The sequence below is a fragment of the Lampetra planeri genome, chromosome 59, assembly GCF_965212315.1.
Source record: "Lampetra planeri chromosome 59, kcLamPlan1.2.h2, whole genome shotgun sequence".
In the NCBI taxonomy this organism is placed as follows: Eukaryota; Metazoa; Chordata; class Hyperoartia; order Petromyzontiformes; family Petromyzontidae; genus Lampetra; species Lampetra planeri.
In genome coordinates, this window is record NC_136165.1 from 2871935 (window position 1) to 2888430 (window position 16496).

The 16496-nt window shown below is 52.5% G+C and overlaps 1 protein-coding gene across 1 annotated transcript in view; it reads right to left on the reverse strand.

Annotated features, from left to right (window-relative positions):
- The window catches only part of LOC144736150 (small conductance calcium-activated potassium channel protein 2-like), a 53136-nt gene that overhangs the window by 13182 nt on the left and 23458 nt on the right, over nucleotides 1-16496 (reverse strand). Inside the window, 3 exon segments of the mRNA XM_078618736.1 lie at nucleotides 7536-7588; nucleotides 7590-7853; nucleotides 7856-7957. Coding sequence (XP_078474862.1) covers nucleotides 7536-7588; nucleotides 7590-7853; nucleotides 7856-7957 — 419 coding nt within the window.

A 16496-nucleotide genomic window follows, 5' to 3' on the forward strand; every position in this document is an offset into this window, starting at 1 on the left:
TGATTGACACGGCGCTTCGAGGCCTTCATCCAGCAGTGGATAGAGAGAGTGCCTGGAATTAACGACATCTCCCTCTATTTTTAGGCGAACCCTGGCCACAGCCTCCACCGCGGTCAATTCCTTCGCGTGGCTCTCACTTAAATCCCCCCCCCCCCCCCCGCCGCCTTCTCCTCCTCCAAACATCAAAGGTGATTTAATATCGGAATTTTGAGTGGGCTTCAAAATCAATTAAATCGTTAACCTGGCTCTCGCGCAGAGGGCTGCAAGCCATGTTCAAACATTGAGCGACGTCAGTGTGGTCTCGCCGGTACCATCATCATCAGCAGCCATCGTCACCATCATCAGCCGTCTTTACCGTAACCATCATTAGCCAAACTATACTCTTTGGGTCATTCGGTAAAGTCACGTAGTTAGAAAACAAATCATTAGCCATATTCACCATCAGCCATCATCACCATCATCAGCAATCTTCACCGTCACCATCATCAGCCATCTTCACCATCATCAGCCACCGTCACAATCAGCACCATTATAGCACGGTGCGAAAGAAATTCAACATCCATTCGTACAGCCGTACAATTCCCACCGCGGTATTAACCAGGGCGGCCGCCGGGCTCGAACCGCCACGCGCGTCACCGCTGGGCTGCGGTCAATCCACTGCTGGATGACGGGCCCCCCTTAAACGAGCTCGCGAGAGCCGATTCCATCGCCCAGTCTCCGGCAAAACGTCGCGGCGGGCGGACAGCCGGGCGGGACACCGATTCGGTTACAGGAAACAACGGGGAAGTGAAACTACGGGTTCAGTATAAGAATAGGTTTAACTCTTACTGGCCATAAGACGGTTGTGTGAAGTTCTAGATTTGAAGCTTTCGTGACTGCAAGGATTCATGCTCCTAGTTTTTTCGTTAAAGTCACGTAGGTAAAAAAATGAAATTTAAATTAATAAAAAATAAAATCACGACGTTTCGGAGGCAAGACAAGTCTCCGTCATCAGGTGGGACCGTCACAGCCAGATTTGCTACATCAAGTAAAGTCACGTAGGTAGATGCAGCAAATCTGGCTGTGACGGTCCCACCTGATGATGGAGACTTGTGTTGCCTCCTAAACGTCGTGATTTTATTTTTATAATTTTAATTTCAATTTTTTACCTACGTGACTTTACCGAAAGAACTAAGAGTAAGATGCAAGTTCTTAAATACAAGTTAAGGGGGAGGAGAATGTGGTAGCCAATGAATGGACCGTATTGGGAGGGGGGGGGGGCTAAAAGAGAACACGAGGTGTACGTGGGCGTGTTTGTGCGCAAGCCCCTGTTGTGTGAAGGGGGCTGGGTGGGGAGGGGCTGGGTGGGGAGGGGCTGGTCACCCCGTGGTGCCCTTATAAAACTCAACGTTTAACCTACTCACGCCGGCTTGTGCCCGCCCTAACAGTCGGGCATATTTGCGGAATACACCACGCCGCCGTTGACCCTGGCCATTGACCGAGCAACCCAACGTTCCTACCAGCTCCCTCCGCAGAATGTGTTTTTCCCTTTGCTACTTCCAGATTCGTAACAACCGATACAAATGAAGCCCGCCGGACATTGTAGATTTTCGCGAACCAATATCATTTAGATCAACAAAAACCTCCACCCATCATCCATTTCCCTGCTGGGTGGCGTCGTCTTCGTCACGGGCGAGAAAGAGACGCGGGGATGACGTCCCCTATGAACAGCTGCAGGGATGAGGGGTTGTCCCAGGAACTCGAAGTTGGCATGACAGCTGCTTTGCGAGCGCCTATTAATAGCCGAGAGGAGCGCTTGGGGTCAGAGGTTTCCGCCCCCCCCCCCCACCGTGACTTGTACACACACACACGCGTACACAACCAACACGTACACACACACGCGTACACAACCAACACGTACACACGCACAGGTACACACACACGTACACACACGTACACACACACAAACACGTACACACACGCACACACACACGCGTACACAACCAACACGTACACACACACACACACGTACACAACCAACACACACACGCACACACACGCGTACACACACACGCGTACACACAAACACACACACGTACACACACACGTACACACACGTACACACACAAACACGTACACACACGTACACACAAACACACACAGGTACACACACGTACACACAAACACGTACACACACAATCACACACGTACACACGTACACACAAACACGCACAGGTGCACACACGCAAACACGTACACACACGTACACACAAACACGTACACACACATACTCTTAGGTTTTTTCGGTAAAGTCACGTAGGTAAAAAATTAAAAATTACTAAAAGTAATAATAGAAATAAAATAAAAAATCACGACGTTTCGGAGGCAACACAAGTTCTCCGTCATCAGGTGGGACCGTCACAGCTAGATTTACTGTATCAAGTGTGGCGATGTGTTTATACACAGCGCACCATGTGCTCATTTAAGGCCGAGCCGACCTAGGGGAGGCCCAGGACCAGTGCTGATAATGGTTTGGAGCGTCGCGTGCTAACCGCTGCGCCACCGCTCCCCGCACGCGTACACAAAGACAAAGACCCCTCCCCCCCCGTGTCGCCTTACCATACTGTTGGGGGCAAGTGATTGTTGGCGAGCACCTATGAAGGTTGGCACGGCACACGAGGGGGTGGGTGGCCAGCACCAAAGATAACGACAAAGACCCCCCGTGTAGCCTTAACAGAGTGGAGGGGCAAGTGCTGTTAGCGAGCACCTATGAAGGTCGGCACGGCACACGAGGGGGTGGGTGGCCAGCACCAAAGATCCCCCGTGTAGCCTTAACAGAATGTAGGGGCAAGTGCTGTTAGAAAGCACCTATGAAGGTTGACACAGGACACGAAGGGGATGGGTGACCAGCACCAAAGATAAAGATAAGGATCCCCCGTGTAGCCTTTACAGAGTGTAGGGGCAAGTGCAGTTAGCGAGCACCTATGAAGGTCGGCACGGTACACGAGAGGGTGGGTGGCCAGCACCAAAGATCCCCCGTGTAGCCTTAACAGAATGTAGGGGCAAGTGCTGTTAGCGAGCACTTATGAAGGTTGGCACAGGACACGAAGGGGTTGAGTGGCCAGCACCAAAGATAAAGACAAAGATCCCCCGTGTAGCCTTAACAGAATGTAGGGGCAAGTGCAGTTAGCGAGCACCTATGAAGGCCGGCACGGCGCACGAGGGGGTGGGTGGCCAGCCTACCACGCCCGACCGCCTTTGTCTCCCCAGTGGCCATGTTTACTACACACAGCGCCAGGTACTCATTTGAGTCCGAGTCGACCTAGGGGAGGCCCACGACCGGTGCAGATAATCGTCGCCGGTGTTGGCCGTGAGCGTGAATCGAACCCAGATCGCCGGGTTCGTAGCGCTAACCGCTGCACCACCGCTCCCCATGAGCACGCCCGTACACACACACACACCCGACTTAGAACATATTGCGGGCAAACCCCAAATCACGCACAGGCAGAGAGAGAGAGAGGTGTGTGTTTGTTTGTGTTCACGCGCTTGAATCGTGCGCCAAATGCAGCTGTGTTTGTGTACACGAGTGGCAGGCAGAGCCGGGTTAAGCTACTGCGGGGTCCGTAGCATATGCTCGTTATAAAGGTGCCCTAAATATAAAAAACTAAACACGTGAAAACACACATTGTTTTAACTTGCACAGGAAAGTTAATGTGTTTTTTCATTTGCTCTACGGCCAGATAATACGACGAATCGCTAACGTCGTACTCAGATTGTAAATGTTGCGGCTTGGCTCTCCAACACACACCGGTGTGCTGTACTAGTACACTACACTATACACCACTATACACTACACTATGCACTACACTATACACTACTATACACTACATTATACACTACTATACACTACTATACACTACACTATGCACCAGAGGTGTGGACTCGAGTCATGTGACTTGGACTCGAGTCAGACTCGAGTCATGAATTTGATGACTTGCGACTCGACTTGGACTTGCATAACAATGACTTTGTCCCACCTCTGCTATGCACTACACTATACACTACTATACACTACACTATACACTACTATACACTACACTATACACTATTATGCACTACACTATACACCACTATACACTACTATACACTACACTGTACACTACTATACACTACACTATATATTACTATACACTACACTGTACACTACACTATACACTACACTATACACTACTATACACTACACTATACACTACACTATACACTACTATACACTACACTATACACTACTATACACTACACTATACACTACACTATACACTACTATACACTATACTATACACTACACTATACACTACACACTACTATACACTACACTATACACTACTATACACTACACTATATATTATACTATACACTACACTATACACTATACTATACACTACACTATACACTACTATACACTACTATACACTACACTATACACTACTATACACTACACTATACACTACACTATACACTACACTATACACTACTATACGCTACACTATACACTACACTATACACTACTATTTACTACACTATACTATACACTATATATTACTATACACTACAATACACTGCACTATACACTGCACTATACACTGCACTATACACTACTATACACTACACTATACACTACTATACAATACACTATACACTACTATACACTGCACTATACACTACACTATAGACTACACTATACACCACTATACGCTACACTATACACTACTATACACTACACTATACACTACACTATACACCACTATACGCTACACTATACACTACTATACACTACTAAACACTACACTATACACTACACTACACACGAGTGCTGTACAAGCGACAAATTGGCCACGTTCTGTTTACGTGACAACCCTCACTAGTTGGCTGTGTCGGGTGGTGGGCGGGTTTAACGACGACACATTGATATCCTTACGCGGTATGAACCCCCCAAAAAAGCATGTATTATGGATAATATCCATCTGTTCCTTCTGTGTGGGTTAGAGTGTCTGTCCCTTGGCATGCGCGGGCTTAATCCGAGTGCTCCGTTTTTACCCCCCCCCCCCCCACGTCTGACCACTCATTAAGTAGCTGAAACATCTTCATATGTAGAGAACTTCGATTTAAAGCTTTCGTGACTGCAGGGATTCATCTTCTTGGTTCTTTCGGTAAAGTAACGTAGAAGGGAAGTAAGAAAATAATAAAAAATAAAACATAATAAAATAAAATAATTCTCACGACGTTTCCTGCATAATGCATGGGCATAATATGACTTTGAAACCCCCCCCGCCCACCTCCTACGCATTTCCCATGAATATGCTAAATTCCTCTTGATATGCACATTCTTTTTGTTAAGGCGCTCTTCTTCCACCTCCAACCCAGCTTATATGTAAGCTCCTAGCTTGGCAGTGTCTCATTCTTCACCTGAAGACGGCTGCTTGCGTTGTAGCCGAAACGTCGTGAGAATTATTTTATTTTATTATGTTTTATTTTTATTCTTTTATTATTTCCCTTCTACGTGATGACTTTACCGAAAGAACCAAGAAGATGTAGAGAACTGCAGAGCGATTGTCGGTAGCGCCGGTAGCCTTCCAGGCCTCGTGTCCGTGGCTCCTACTCAGCGGCTGCGAGACGCAATTTGCCCCGACGACGATCCCATTAATAAGGGGCCGTCCATAAATGACGTCACGCGATTTTGGACGATTTTTGACAACCCCCCCCCCCCCCTCGTCACACGGCGTCACAAAAAGTCAGACCCCCCCCCCCCCTCCTCCTCAAATATGACGTCACACAGCTCTGTCCTCCCCCCCAAAAACTAAAACATGCTTCAAATCGCTTTAAACTCTTGTCATTGTAGCGCGTATTTAATGTGGCGCTGCACTCTGATGTTGTAGGAGACAACATTTATTACAAAGTCTATTTAATTAAGTAGAACGTGTTGTCTATATTTATTTAAAGTTGTGCATTTTTATGTGACATCACATTTCTCACCCCCCCCCCCTCGTCACACATCGTCACAACTGTCTGACCCCCCCCTCCCCCCAGGTGCGTGACGTCATTTATGGACGGCCCCTAAAACTAAACGTTAGAAATTGTTTCTATTACCGCATTGCCACCATCACCATCATCACCACCAACCACCACCACTAACCACCAACCACCACCACAATTATTATTTCTCATATCGTTACCACCATCATCACCATCACCGTTACCGCTGCCACCATCATCATCATCGCCGTCATCATTGTTGGAGGTCTGTAAATGAGCGCCCGCTATGAATAGCCCTGAACCTCACACGTCAGAGACCCCCCCCCCCTTCTCCTCCCCCCCACTTCTCCTCCCCCCCCCTTCTCCCCCCCCCCTTATCCCCCCCTTCTCCCCCCTCTTCTCCCCCCTCTTCTCCCCCCCTTCTCCTCCCCCCCCCTTCTCCCCCCCCCCTTATCCCCACCCTTCTCCCCCCTCTTCTCCCCCCCTTCTCCTCCCCCCCCTTCTCCTCCCCCCCTTCTCCCCCCCCCCCTTCTCCCCCCTCTTCTCCTCCTTCTCCCCCCCTTCTCCCTCCCCCCTTCTCCCCCCTTCTCCTCCCCCCCTTCTCCCCCCCCCTTCGCCTCCCCCCTTCCCCCCCCCACTTCTCCTCCCCCCCTTCTCCCCCCCCTTCTCCCCCTCTTCTCCCCCCCCTTCTCTCTCCCCCTTCTCCCCCCCCTCCTTCTCCCCCCCTTCTCCTCCCCCCTCCTTCTCCCCCCCTTCTCCCCCCTTCTCCCCCCCCCCCTTCTCCCCCCCTTCTCCCGCCCCCCTTCTCCCCCCTTCTCCTCCCCCCCTTCTCCCCCCCCCCCTTCGCCTCCCCCCTTCCCCCCCCCCCACTTCTCCTCCCCCCCTTCTCCCCCCCCCTTCTCCCCCCCTTCTCCTCCCCGCAGACTCAGAATGAGAATGAGCGGCAGAGACGGTGAGATTGAGTTTCAGTGGAACGTGAACGGGACACGCGGACGCCCGATCGTTCTCAAAGTGTACCCCAAACCCCCCCCCCACCCATCGCTCAGGGAGACCCCCCCCCTCCTCCTGCTGCTGGCACGTTCGCAACGCGTACCCCCCCCCCCTAAAAAAAAAACAACACAACGCGATACGCAGGGGACGCCTCGTTGGAACATTTTCAAGAGTGAACTCCAAAGACAAATGCCTTCATTTGGGACAGGACGAGAACGAGTATTCACAACGCCCCCAAAAAAACAACCTCAATTATCTTCTTGGTTTTTTCGGTAAAGTCACGTAGAAGGGAAGTAAAAAGCTTCAAATCTAGAATTAATTTTATTGTGTTTTATTTTTATTATTTTATTATTTCCCTTCTACGTGACTTTACCGAAAGAACCAAGAAGATGAATCCCTGCAGTCACGAAAGCTTTAAATCGAAATTTAAGTCTCACTCCTCACTCACCCTGGACTACGGCCTCACCCCTCACTCACCCTGGACCTCACCCCTAATCTCACCCCCCCACCCCCCCCCGCCGGGACCACGGCCTCACCTCTCGCACGCGCGCACCGTCCACGCGGCGATGATCCACAGCGAGATGCTGAAAGACGAGCAGCACGGTGCCGGGGCAGATGGTCATGAGCGTCTTCATGACGAAGCGCGTGTTGAAGTTGATCTTGTTGAGGGCGCCGATGCTTCGCGACGACGCGTCCGTGAACAGCTTGCTGTGCAGCAGCATGACGCGCGCGATCAGGTAGAGGCGCAGGAACATGGGGATGGAGAGGACGATGTCGACGTCGGCCGTGGTGACCGACTGCGCGTAGGAGAAGGCGAGTCGCGCCGTCCACACGAACGTGTAGCGCCCCGGCACCCCGGGTGGATGGCCGACACGCAGAGCTCGAGGGCGATGAAGAAGATGCGCTCGGAGCTCATGGCGATGCGCCAGTCGTCCGCACCGTTGTCCACCATGAACAGCTGAGCCGAGGGGGGGTGGGGTGGGGGGGTGGACGAGTTAGCGGGCGGTTGAGCAGAACGAAAACGAAATACAAATCCCCCCACCGCACTGTGTGGCCTGTGACAGACAGTTGGGGATGGCAAGAGCTAAAACTTTCGTTTTACGTCACAAGCCTTGCTAAGTGGCCGTGTCGGGTGGTGGCGGGTTTGACGACACATTTATATTTGCCCGCTCTAACCCAAAATAATGATTTTAAAAAACTTTATTAGGAACGCGCTACCGCTAGGCCGCATCATAGCCCCCGATGATGATTTTTTATTTTTTTTCCTGTTCCGAACCCAGGAAAGCCACACCGAGTCTGAGCACTCTCTTTCATGGGGGATCCTGCGACATTAAGATGTTTGGCCAACAGCAGTGAGTGTAGCGATTAGCGCTACGCTGCGCTACGAACCCGGCGACCCGAGTTCAATTTCCGCTCTTGGCCACCAGCGACGATTATCTGAACCGGTCCTGGGCTTCCCCTATGTCGACTCAGCCTCAAATGAGTACCCGGTGCGGTGTGAAAACATCGCCACTGGGGAGACAAAGGCAGTCGGGCGTGGTGCTAGCCACCCACCCCCTCGTGTGCTGTGCCCGCCTTCATAGGTGCCACTCGCTAACAGCACTTGCCCCTACAGTCTGTTAAGGCTACACGGGGGATCTTTGTCTTTGTTTTTTTAAACCTCTGGTTGGAAACGGGAGAACTCAGAAGGAACCCAGGGATGGAGAACGCACCAAACTCCACACAGGAAAAAAAAACTAAAACTAAACTATTTTAATTTTACCAGGTAAGGCCCACTGAGCTACGTAGATATTTCTTGGCTGTCACAAATGATAGCTCAATGAAGTGGCTCTTCACCATCGCGTGGAAATTTACGCCAACACTCTGAACGCGTGTTGCCGATTCTAAACGTGGAGGGCATATCCAGGAGCACCCGGAGAAAAATCCACGCGACCACGGGGAGAGAGAGAGACACTGCAAACTCCTGTTAGCGAGTAGCACCTACGAAGGCCGGCACGGCGCACGAGGGGGTGGGTGGCCAGCACCACGCCCGGCCGCCTTTGTCTCCCCAATGGCGATGTTCACACACCGCAGCAGGTACCCATTTGTGGCTGAGTCGACCTCGGGGAGGTCCCAGGGCCGGTTCAAATAATCGCCACCGGGCGCTTGTGGCCGTGAGCGGGAATCGAACTCGGGTCGGAGCCACCGCAGTTCAGCAAGTTGGTGGACACGCACGCACACACGCGTCCACCCACACCGGGTGAAGTCCACCAACTGCAAGAGTCGACCATGGGGAGGCTCCACCATAGGCAGTGTCCACCAGGGGCAGAGCGCTCGGTGTTTATACTCGGGAGGAATTTCCCGCTTTAAAAATATATTTTTTTCAAGACCGTCGGAAATTTCCCGCACGTACGGTGTCAACGAAGTTCAACATACATACTGCACATAAACTAACAGTAGCCATAGACTCAACACTACCCATATACTCAACACTACCCATAGACTCAACACTGCCCATAGACTCAACACTACCCATAGACTCAACACTGCCCATAGACTCAACACTGCCCATAGACTCAACACTGCCCATAGACTCAACACTGCCCATAGACTCAACACTGCCCATAGATCCAACACCGCCCATAGACTTAACACTGCCCATAGACTCAACACTGCCCATAGACTCAACACAGCCCATAGACTCAACTCTACCCATAGACTCAACACTGCCCATAGACTCAACACTACCCATAGACTCAACACTGCCCATAGACTCAACACTACCCATAGACTCAACACTGCCCATAGACTCAACACTACCCATAGACTCAACACTGCCCATAGACTCAACACTGCCCATAGACTCAACACCGCCCATAGACTCAACCACCGCCCATAGACTCAACACTGCCCATAGACTCAACACAGCACATAGACTCAACACCGCCCATAGACTCAACACCGCCCATAGTCTCAACACCGCCCATAGACTCAACACCGCCCATAGACTCAACACTGCCCACAGACTCAACACTGCCCACAGACTCAACACAGCACCTCCGATTAGCCTGGTTGGCTCCGGTCGGTGCGTACTTTGCGTACAGTGGTGGAGAGGGTGGGGGTAAAGGGGGTGAGATGTTGGGTAGATGGGTAGGTAGGTGGATGGGTAGGTGGGTGGATGGGTAGGTGGGTGGATGGATGTGTGGGGGTGGGTGGGGGAGTGAGTTGGTGGATGGGTTGTGGATTTGGGTGGTAATTGTGTGAAAGAGTGCTCAGGTAGATGTGTGTGGATGAGCGAGTGTGTGGATGAGTGAGTGTGTGGATGAGTGTGTGGGTTGGAGAGCGAGTGTGTGGATGAGTGTGTGGGTTGGAGAGCGAGTGTGTGGATGAGTGAGTGTGTGGGTTGGAGAGCGAGTGTGTGGATGAGTGAGTGTGTGGGTTGGAGAGCGAGTGTGTGGATGAGTGAGTGTGTGGATGAGTGAGTGTGTGGGTGAGTGAGTGTGTGGGTTGGAGAGCGAGTGTGTGGATGAGTGAGTGGGTGGGTTGGAGAGCGAGTGTGTGGATGAGCGAGTGGGTTGGAGAGCGAGTGTGTGGATGAGTGAGTGGGTTGGAGAGTGAGTGTGTGGATGAGTGAGTGGGTGGATGAGCGAGTGTGTGGGTTGGAGAGCGAGTGTGTGGATGAGCGAGTGGGTTGGAGAGCGAGTGTGTGGATGAGTGAGTGAGTGGGTTGGAGAGCGAGTGTGTGGATGAGCGAGTGTGTGGGTTGGAGAGCGAGTGTGTGGATGAGCGAGTGGGTTGGAGAGTGAGTGTGTGGATGAGTGAGTGGGTGGATGAGCGAGTGTGTGGATGAGCGAGTGGGTTGGAGAGCGAGTGTGTGGATGAGCGAGTGTGTGGGTTGGAGAGCGAGTGTGTGGATGAGCGAGTGGGTTGGAGAGCGAGTGTGTGGATGAGTGAGTGAGTGGGTTGGAGAGCGAGTGTGTGGATAAGTGAGTGTGTGGGTTGGAGAGCGAGTGTGTGGATGAGTGAGTGGGTTGGAGAGCGAGTGTGTGGATGAGCGAGTGTGTGGATGAGTGAGTGGGTTGGAGAGCGAGTGTGTGGATGAGCGAGTGTGTGGATGAGCGAGTGTGTGGATGAGTGAGTGTGTGGATGAGCGAGTGTGTGGATGAGTGAGTGGGTTGGAGAGCGAGTGTGTGGATGAGTGAGTGGGTTGGAGAGTGAGTGTGTGGATGAGTGTGTGGGTTGGAGAGCGAGTGTGTGGATGAGTGTGTGGGTTGGAGAGCGAGTGTGTGGATAAGTGAGTGTGTGGGTTGGAGAGCGAGTGTGTGGATGAGTGTGTGGGTTGGAGAGCGAGTGTGTGGATAAGTGAGTGTGTGGGTTGGAGAGCGAGTGTGTGGATGAGTGAGTGGGTTGGAGAGCGAGTGTGTGGATGAGTGAGTGGGTTGGAGAGCGAGTGTGTGGATGAGTGAGTGGGTTGTGAGAGCGAGTGTGTGGATAAGTGAGTGTGTGGGTTGGAGAGCGAGTGTGTGGATGAGTGTGTGGGTTGGAGAGCGAGTGTGTGGATGAGTGAGTGGGTTGGAGAGTGAGTGTGTGGATGAGTGAGTGGGTTGGAGAGCGAGTGTGTGGATAAGTGAGTGTGTGGGTTGGAGAGCGAGTGTGTGGATGAGTGAGTGTGTGGATGAGCGAGTGTGTGGATGAGTGAGTGGGTTGGAGAGCGAGTGTGTGGATGAGTGAGTGGGTTGGAGAGCGAGTGTGTGGATGAGTGAGTGTGTGGATGAGCGAGTGTGTGGATGAGTGAGTGGGTTGGAGAGTGAGTGTGTGGATGAGTGAGTGGGTTGGAGAGCGAGTGTGTGGATGAGTGAGTGGGTTGGAGAGCGAGTGTGTGGATGAGTGAGTGTGTGGGTTGGAGAGCGAGTGTGTGGATAAGTGAGTGGGTTGTGAGAGCGAGTGTGTGGATGAGTGAGTGTGTGGGTTGGAGAGCGAGTGTGTGGATGAGTGAGTGTGTGGGTTGGAGAGTGAGTGTGTGGATGAGTGAGTGTGTGGGTTGGAGAGCGAGTGTGTGGATGAGCGAGTGGGTTGGAGAGCGAGTGTGTGGATGAGTGAGTGGGTTGGAGAGCGAGTGTGTGGATGAGTGAGTGAGTGGGTTGGAGAGCGAGTGTGTGGATGAGTGAGTGGGTTGTGAGAGCGAGTGTGTGGATAAGTGAGTGTGTGGGTTGGAGAGCGAGTGTGTGGATGAGTGAGTGTGTGGGTTGGAGAGCGAGTGTGTGGATGAGTGAGTGGGTTGGAGAGCGAGTGTGTGGATGAGTGAGTGAGTGGGTTGGAGAGCGAGTGTGTGGATGAGTGAGTGGGTTGGAGAGCGAGTGTGTGGATGAGTGAGTGGGTTGGAGAGTGAGTGTGTGGATGAGTGAGTGAGTGGGTTGGAGAGCGAGTGTGTGGATGAGTGTGTGGGTTGGAGAGCGAGTGTGTGGATGAGCGAGTGAGTGGGTTGGAGAGTGAGTGTGTGGATGAGTGAGTGGGTTGGAGAGCGAGTGTGTGGATGAGCGAGTGAGTGGGTTGGAGAGTGAGTGTGTGGATGAGTGTGTGGGTTGGAGAGCGAGTGTGTGGATGAGCGAGTGAGTGGGTTGGAGAGTGAGTGTGTGGATGAGTGAGTGGGTTGGAGAGCGAGTGTGTGGATGAGCGAGTGAGTGGGTTGGAGAGTGAGTGTGTGGATGAGTGAGTGGGTTGGAGAGCGAGTGTGTGGATGAGCGAGTGAGTGGGTTGGAGAGTGAGTGTGTGGATGAGTGAGTGGGTTGGAGAGCGAGTGTGTGGATGAGTGAGTGGGTTGGAGAGCGAGTGTGTGGATGAGTGAGTGGGTTGGAGAGCGAGTGTGTGGATGAGTGTGTGGGTTGGAGAGTGAGTGTGTGGATGAGCGAGTGGGTTGGAGAGCGAGTGTGTGGATGAGTGAGTGAGTGGGTTGGAGAGCGAGTGTGTGGATGAGTGTGTGGGTTGGAGAGCGAGTGTGTGGATGAGTGAGTGAGTGGGTTGGAGAGCGAGTGTGTGGATGAGCGAGTGGGTTGGAGAGTGAGTGTGTGGATGAGTGAGTGTGTGGGTTGGAGAGCGAGTGTGTGGGTGAGTGAGTGGGTTGGAGAGTGAGTGTGTGGATGAGTGAGTGGGTGGGTTGGAGAGCGAGTGTGTGGATGAGTGAGTGGGTTGGAGAGTGAGTGTGTGGATGAGTGAGTGGGTTGGAGAGCGAGTGTGTGGATGAGTGAGTGGGTTGGAGAGTGAGTGTGTGGATGAGTGTGTGGGTTGGAGAGCGAGTGTGTGGATGAGTGAGTGGGTTGGAGAGTGAGTGTGTGGATGAGTGAGTGAGTGGGTTGGAGAGCGAGTGTGTGGAATAGTGAGTGGGTGCGTTAGGAGAGCGAGTGTGTGGATGAGTGAGTGGGTTGGGAGAGCGAGTGTGTGGATAAGTGAGTGGGTTGTGAGAGCGAGTGTGTGGATGAGTGAGTGGGTTGGGAGAGCGAGTGTGTGGATGAGTGAGTGGGTTGGAGAGCGAGTGTGTGGAATAGTGAGTGGGTGCGTTAGGAGAGCGAGTGTGTGGATGAGTGAGTGGGTTGGGAGAGCGAGTGTGTGGATAAGTGAGTGGGTTGTGAGAGCGAGTGTGTGGATGAGTGAGTGGGTTGGGAGAGCGAGTGTGTGGATGAGTGAGTGGGTTGGAGAGCGAGTGTGTGGAATAGTGAGTGGGTGCGTTAGGAGAGCGAGTGTGTGGATGAGTGAGTGGGTTGGGAGAGCGAGTGTGTGGATAAGTGAGTGGGTTGTGAGAGCGAGTGTGTGGATGAGTGAGTGGGTTGGGAGAGCGAGTGTGTGGATGAGTGAGTGGGTTGGAGAGCGAGTGTGTGGAATAGTGAGTGGGTGCGTTAGGAGAGCGAGTGTGTGGATGAGTGAGTGGGTTGGGAGAGCGAGTGTGTGGATAAGCGAGTGAGTGCGTTAGGAGAGCGAGTGTGTGGATGAGTGAGTGGGTTGTGAGAGCGAGTGTGTGGATGAGCGAGCGAGCGAGCAAGTGCTCGGTTGAATTTAAGCGTAGGTGGATGGGCGGGTAGGCGAGCAAGCGGGTGGCAGGACGAGTGAACGAGCGAGTCGGCGGCCGAGCGGTTGTGCGGGTTTGAGTGGGCAGTTGAGCAAGTTGGTGGACGCACGCGCGTCCACCCCGGACCACATCAAAGGCCCCACGTGGCCGTTACGCCGGTGAAAAGGCACTCGCGGACAATAATGAGACGAAACGGCAACGCGCCGATTCATCACGGTAATGCGATCGGCCATCGAGAGGGAGCTTTTTCCGCACCCAGGGACGCGTAATTGCGCGCGCGTAGCCGTGGCGCAATTAATTTCCACCGCGAGCGGAGATTAATTGCGCCACGCGCAGGTTTCTGAGAAAATAACTCCGATTTGTTTAGCCTCCGTTTCGGAAATCCGAGGCATCGACGACGACGCGACACGAAGGGAGAGCGGCTCTCCTCCATCCACGTGACGCCACGCAGAAGGGCCCATTGACCGAAACGTCGCACCGGTTTCATGCAAAGGCCCATTGACCGAAACGTCGCACCGGTTACATGCAAAGGCCCATTGACCGAAACGTCGCCCCGGTTACATGCAAAGGTCCATTGCCTGAACACATCCCCCCCAATATTCAAATATGCTCAAAATGTCCCCCCAAATATATTGCTATAAAATAGATTTCTGTTTATATGATTGTGGTTATGGCTGTGACTTATTCATCCCTAATCTCTGCCATTACATACAATGAAACAAAAAAAGGTAAAAAATACAGAGCAATGTAATACAATACACTATTAGACATTATTGTAAAAAAAAATAATAAAAGTCCATCCCATGTGTTTGTGATTTTTTCTTTTATTTTAGGCAGGAAATGGCAGGAAAATCGTTTTCAAATTTAGATATTTTTTTCTGGGGGGGGGAGGCGGGGAGACCCCCAGACCCCCTGTAAGATTTGGTCCCCCCCAATGTTGACTCCATGGCTACGGCCTTGAATCGGATACTCGGTGGTGGTGACGACAATGATGATGATGATAACGATGCACACACACAATGGGTGATTCTGGTCACCACCCCAGAGCCGAACCACGGAGCCGAGTCACGTGGGCTCGGTTCCAAGACTCGCAACACAGGGAGCAGGGCGAGGAGTTGGGGGGCGGGGTGCGGGGGGGGCATCGTCACAGCAGCCGCGATTCACCACTCGGCTGCTCCTGGTGGCACAATCGCCTGGCTCATCATCTCGACGTGAGGTCGCAGCCGCTGCTCTACATCAGCATCAACACGAAGAGGAAGACAGATGCCTACAGACTCACACTGGGACCCATAGACTCACACAGAGACCCATAGAGTCACACATAGAACCATAGACTCACAGAGAGACCCAGAGACTCACACAGAGACCCATAGACTCACACAGAGACCCATAGACTCACACTGGGACCCATAGACTCACTCAGAGACCCATAGACTCACACAGAGACCCATAGACTCACACAGAGACCCATAGACTCACACAGAGACCCATAGACTCACACAGAGACCCATAGACTCACACAGAGACACATAGACTCACACAGAGACCCAGAGACTCACACAGAGACCCATAGTCTCACACAGAGACCCATAGACTCACACAGAGACCCATAGACTCACACAGAGACCCATAGACTCACACAGAGACCCATAGACTCACACTGGGACCCATAGACTCACACAGAGACCCATAGACTCACACAGAGACACATAGACTGACACAGAGACCCATAGACTCACCCAGAGACCCATAGACTCACACAGAGACCCATAGACTCACACAGAGACCCATATACTCACACAGAGACCATAGACTCACACAGAGACTCATAGACTCACCCAGACCCATAGACTCATACAGTGACCCATAGACTCACACAGAGACCCATAGACTCACCCAGACCCATAGACTCACACAGATACCTACAGACTCACACTGAGACCCAGAGACTCACACAGAGACCCAGAGACTCACACAGAGACCCATAGACTGGGGGTGATGGGTGGGAACCCTCGGAGGAGGAGGAGGACGGGGATTGGCTGCGGGGAAAAAAAACTGTGATGGAAGATTCGAGAAAGAGGGCTCAAGAAGGATACGAGGAGGGGAGTGGGTGAGTTGGTGGGGGGACGTTCAATGGAAGAGACGAGCTTCAGAACTGAGAGCGAAGCCCGGGGCTAGCATCGTCGCCGTGTCTGTGATAAAGAGGCTCCGAGTATACAGCCGTCGGAGTGACTTCACGTGCACGGGACCCTCCTTGACGGCCACCCGCGGGAAAGATTTTCGGGCGAGGTCTGCGAGCGATCCGCCAACCCTCGCTGCTGCTGCTGAGTTGCTGCTGCTGCTGAGTTGCTGCTGCTGCTGAGTTGCTGCTTCTGCTGAGTTGCTGCTGCTGCTGCGTTGCTGCTGCTGCTGAGTTGCTGCTGCTGCTGCTGGCGCTGCTGCTGCTACGTTGCTGCTG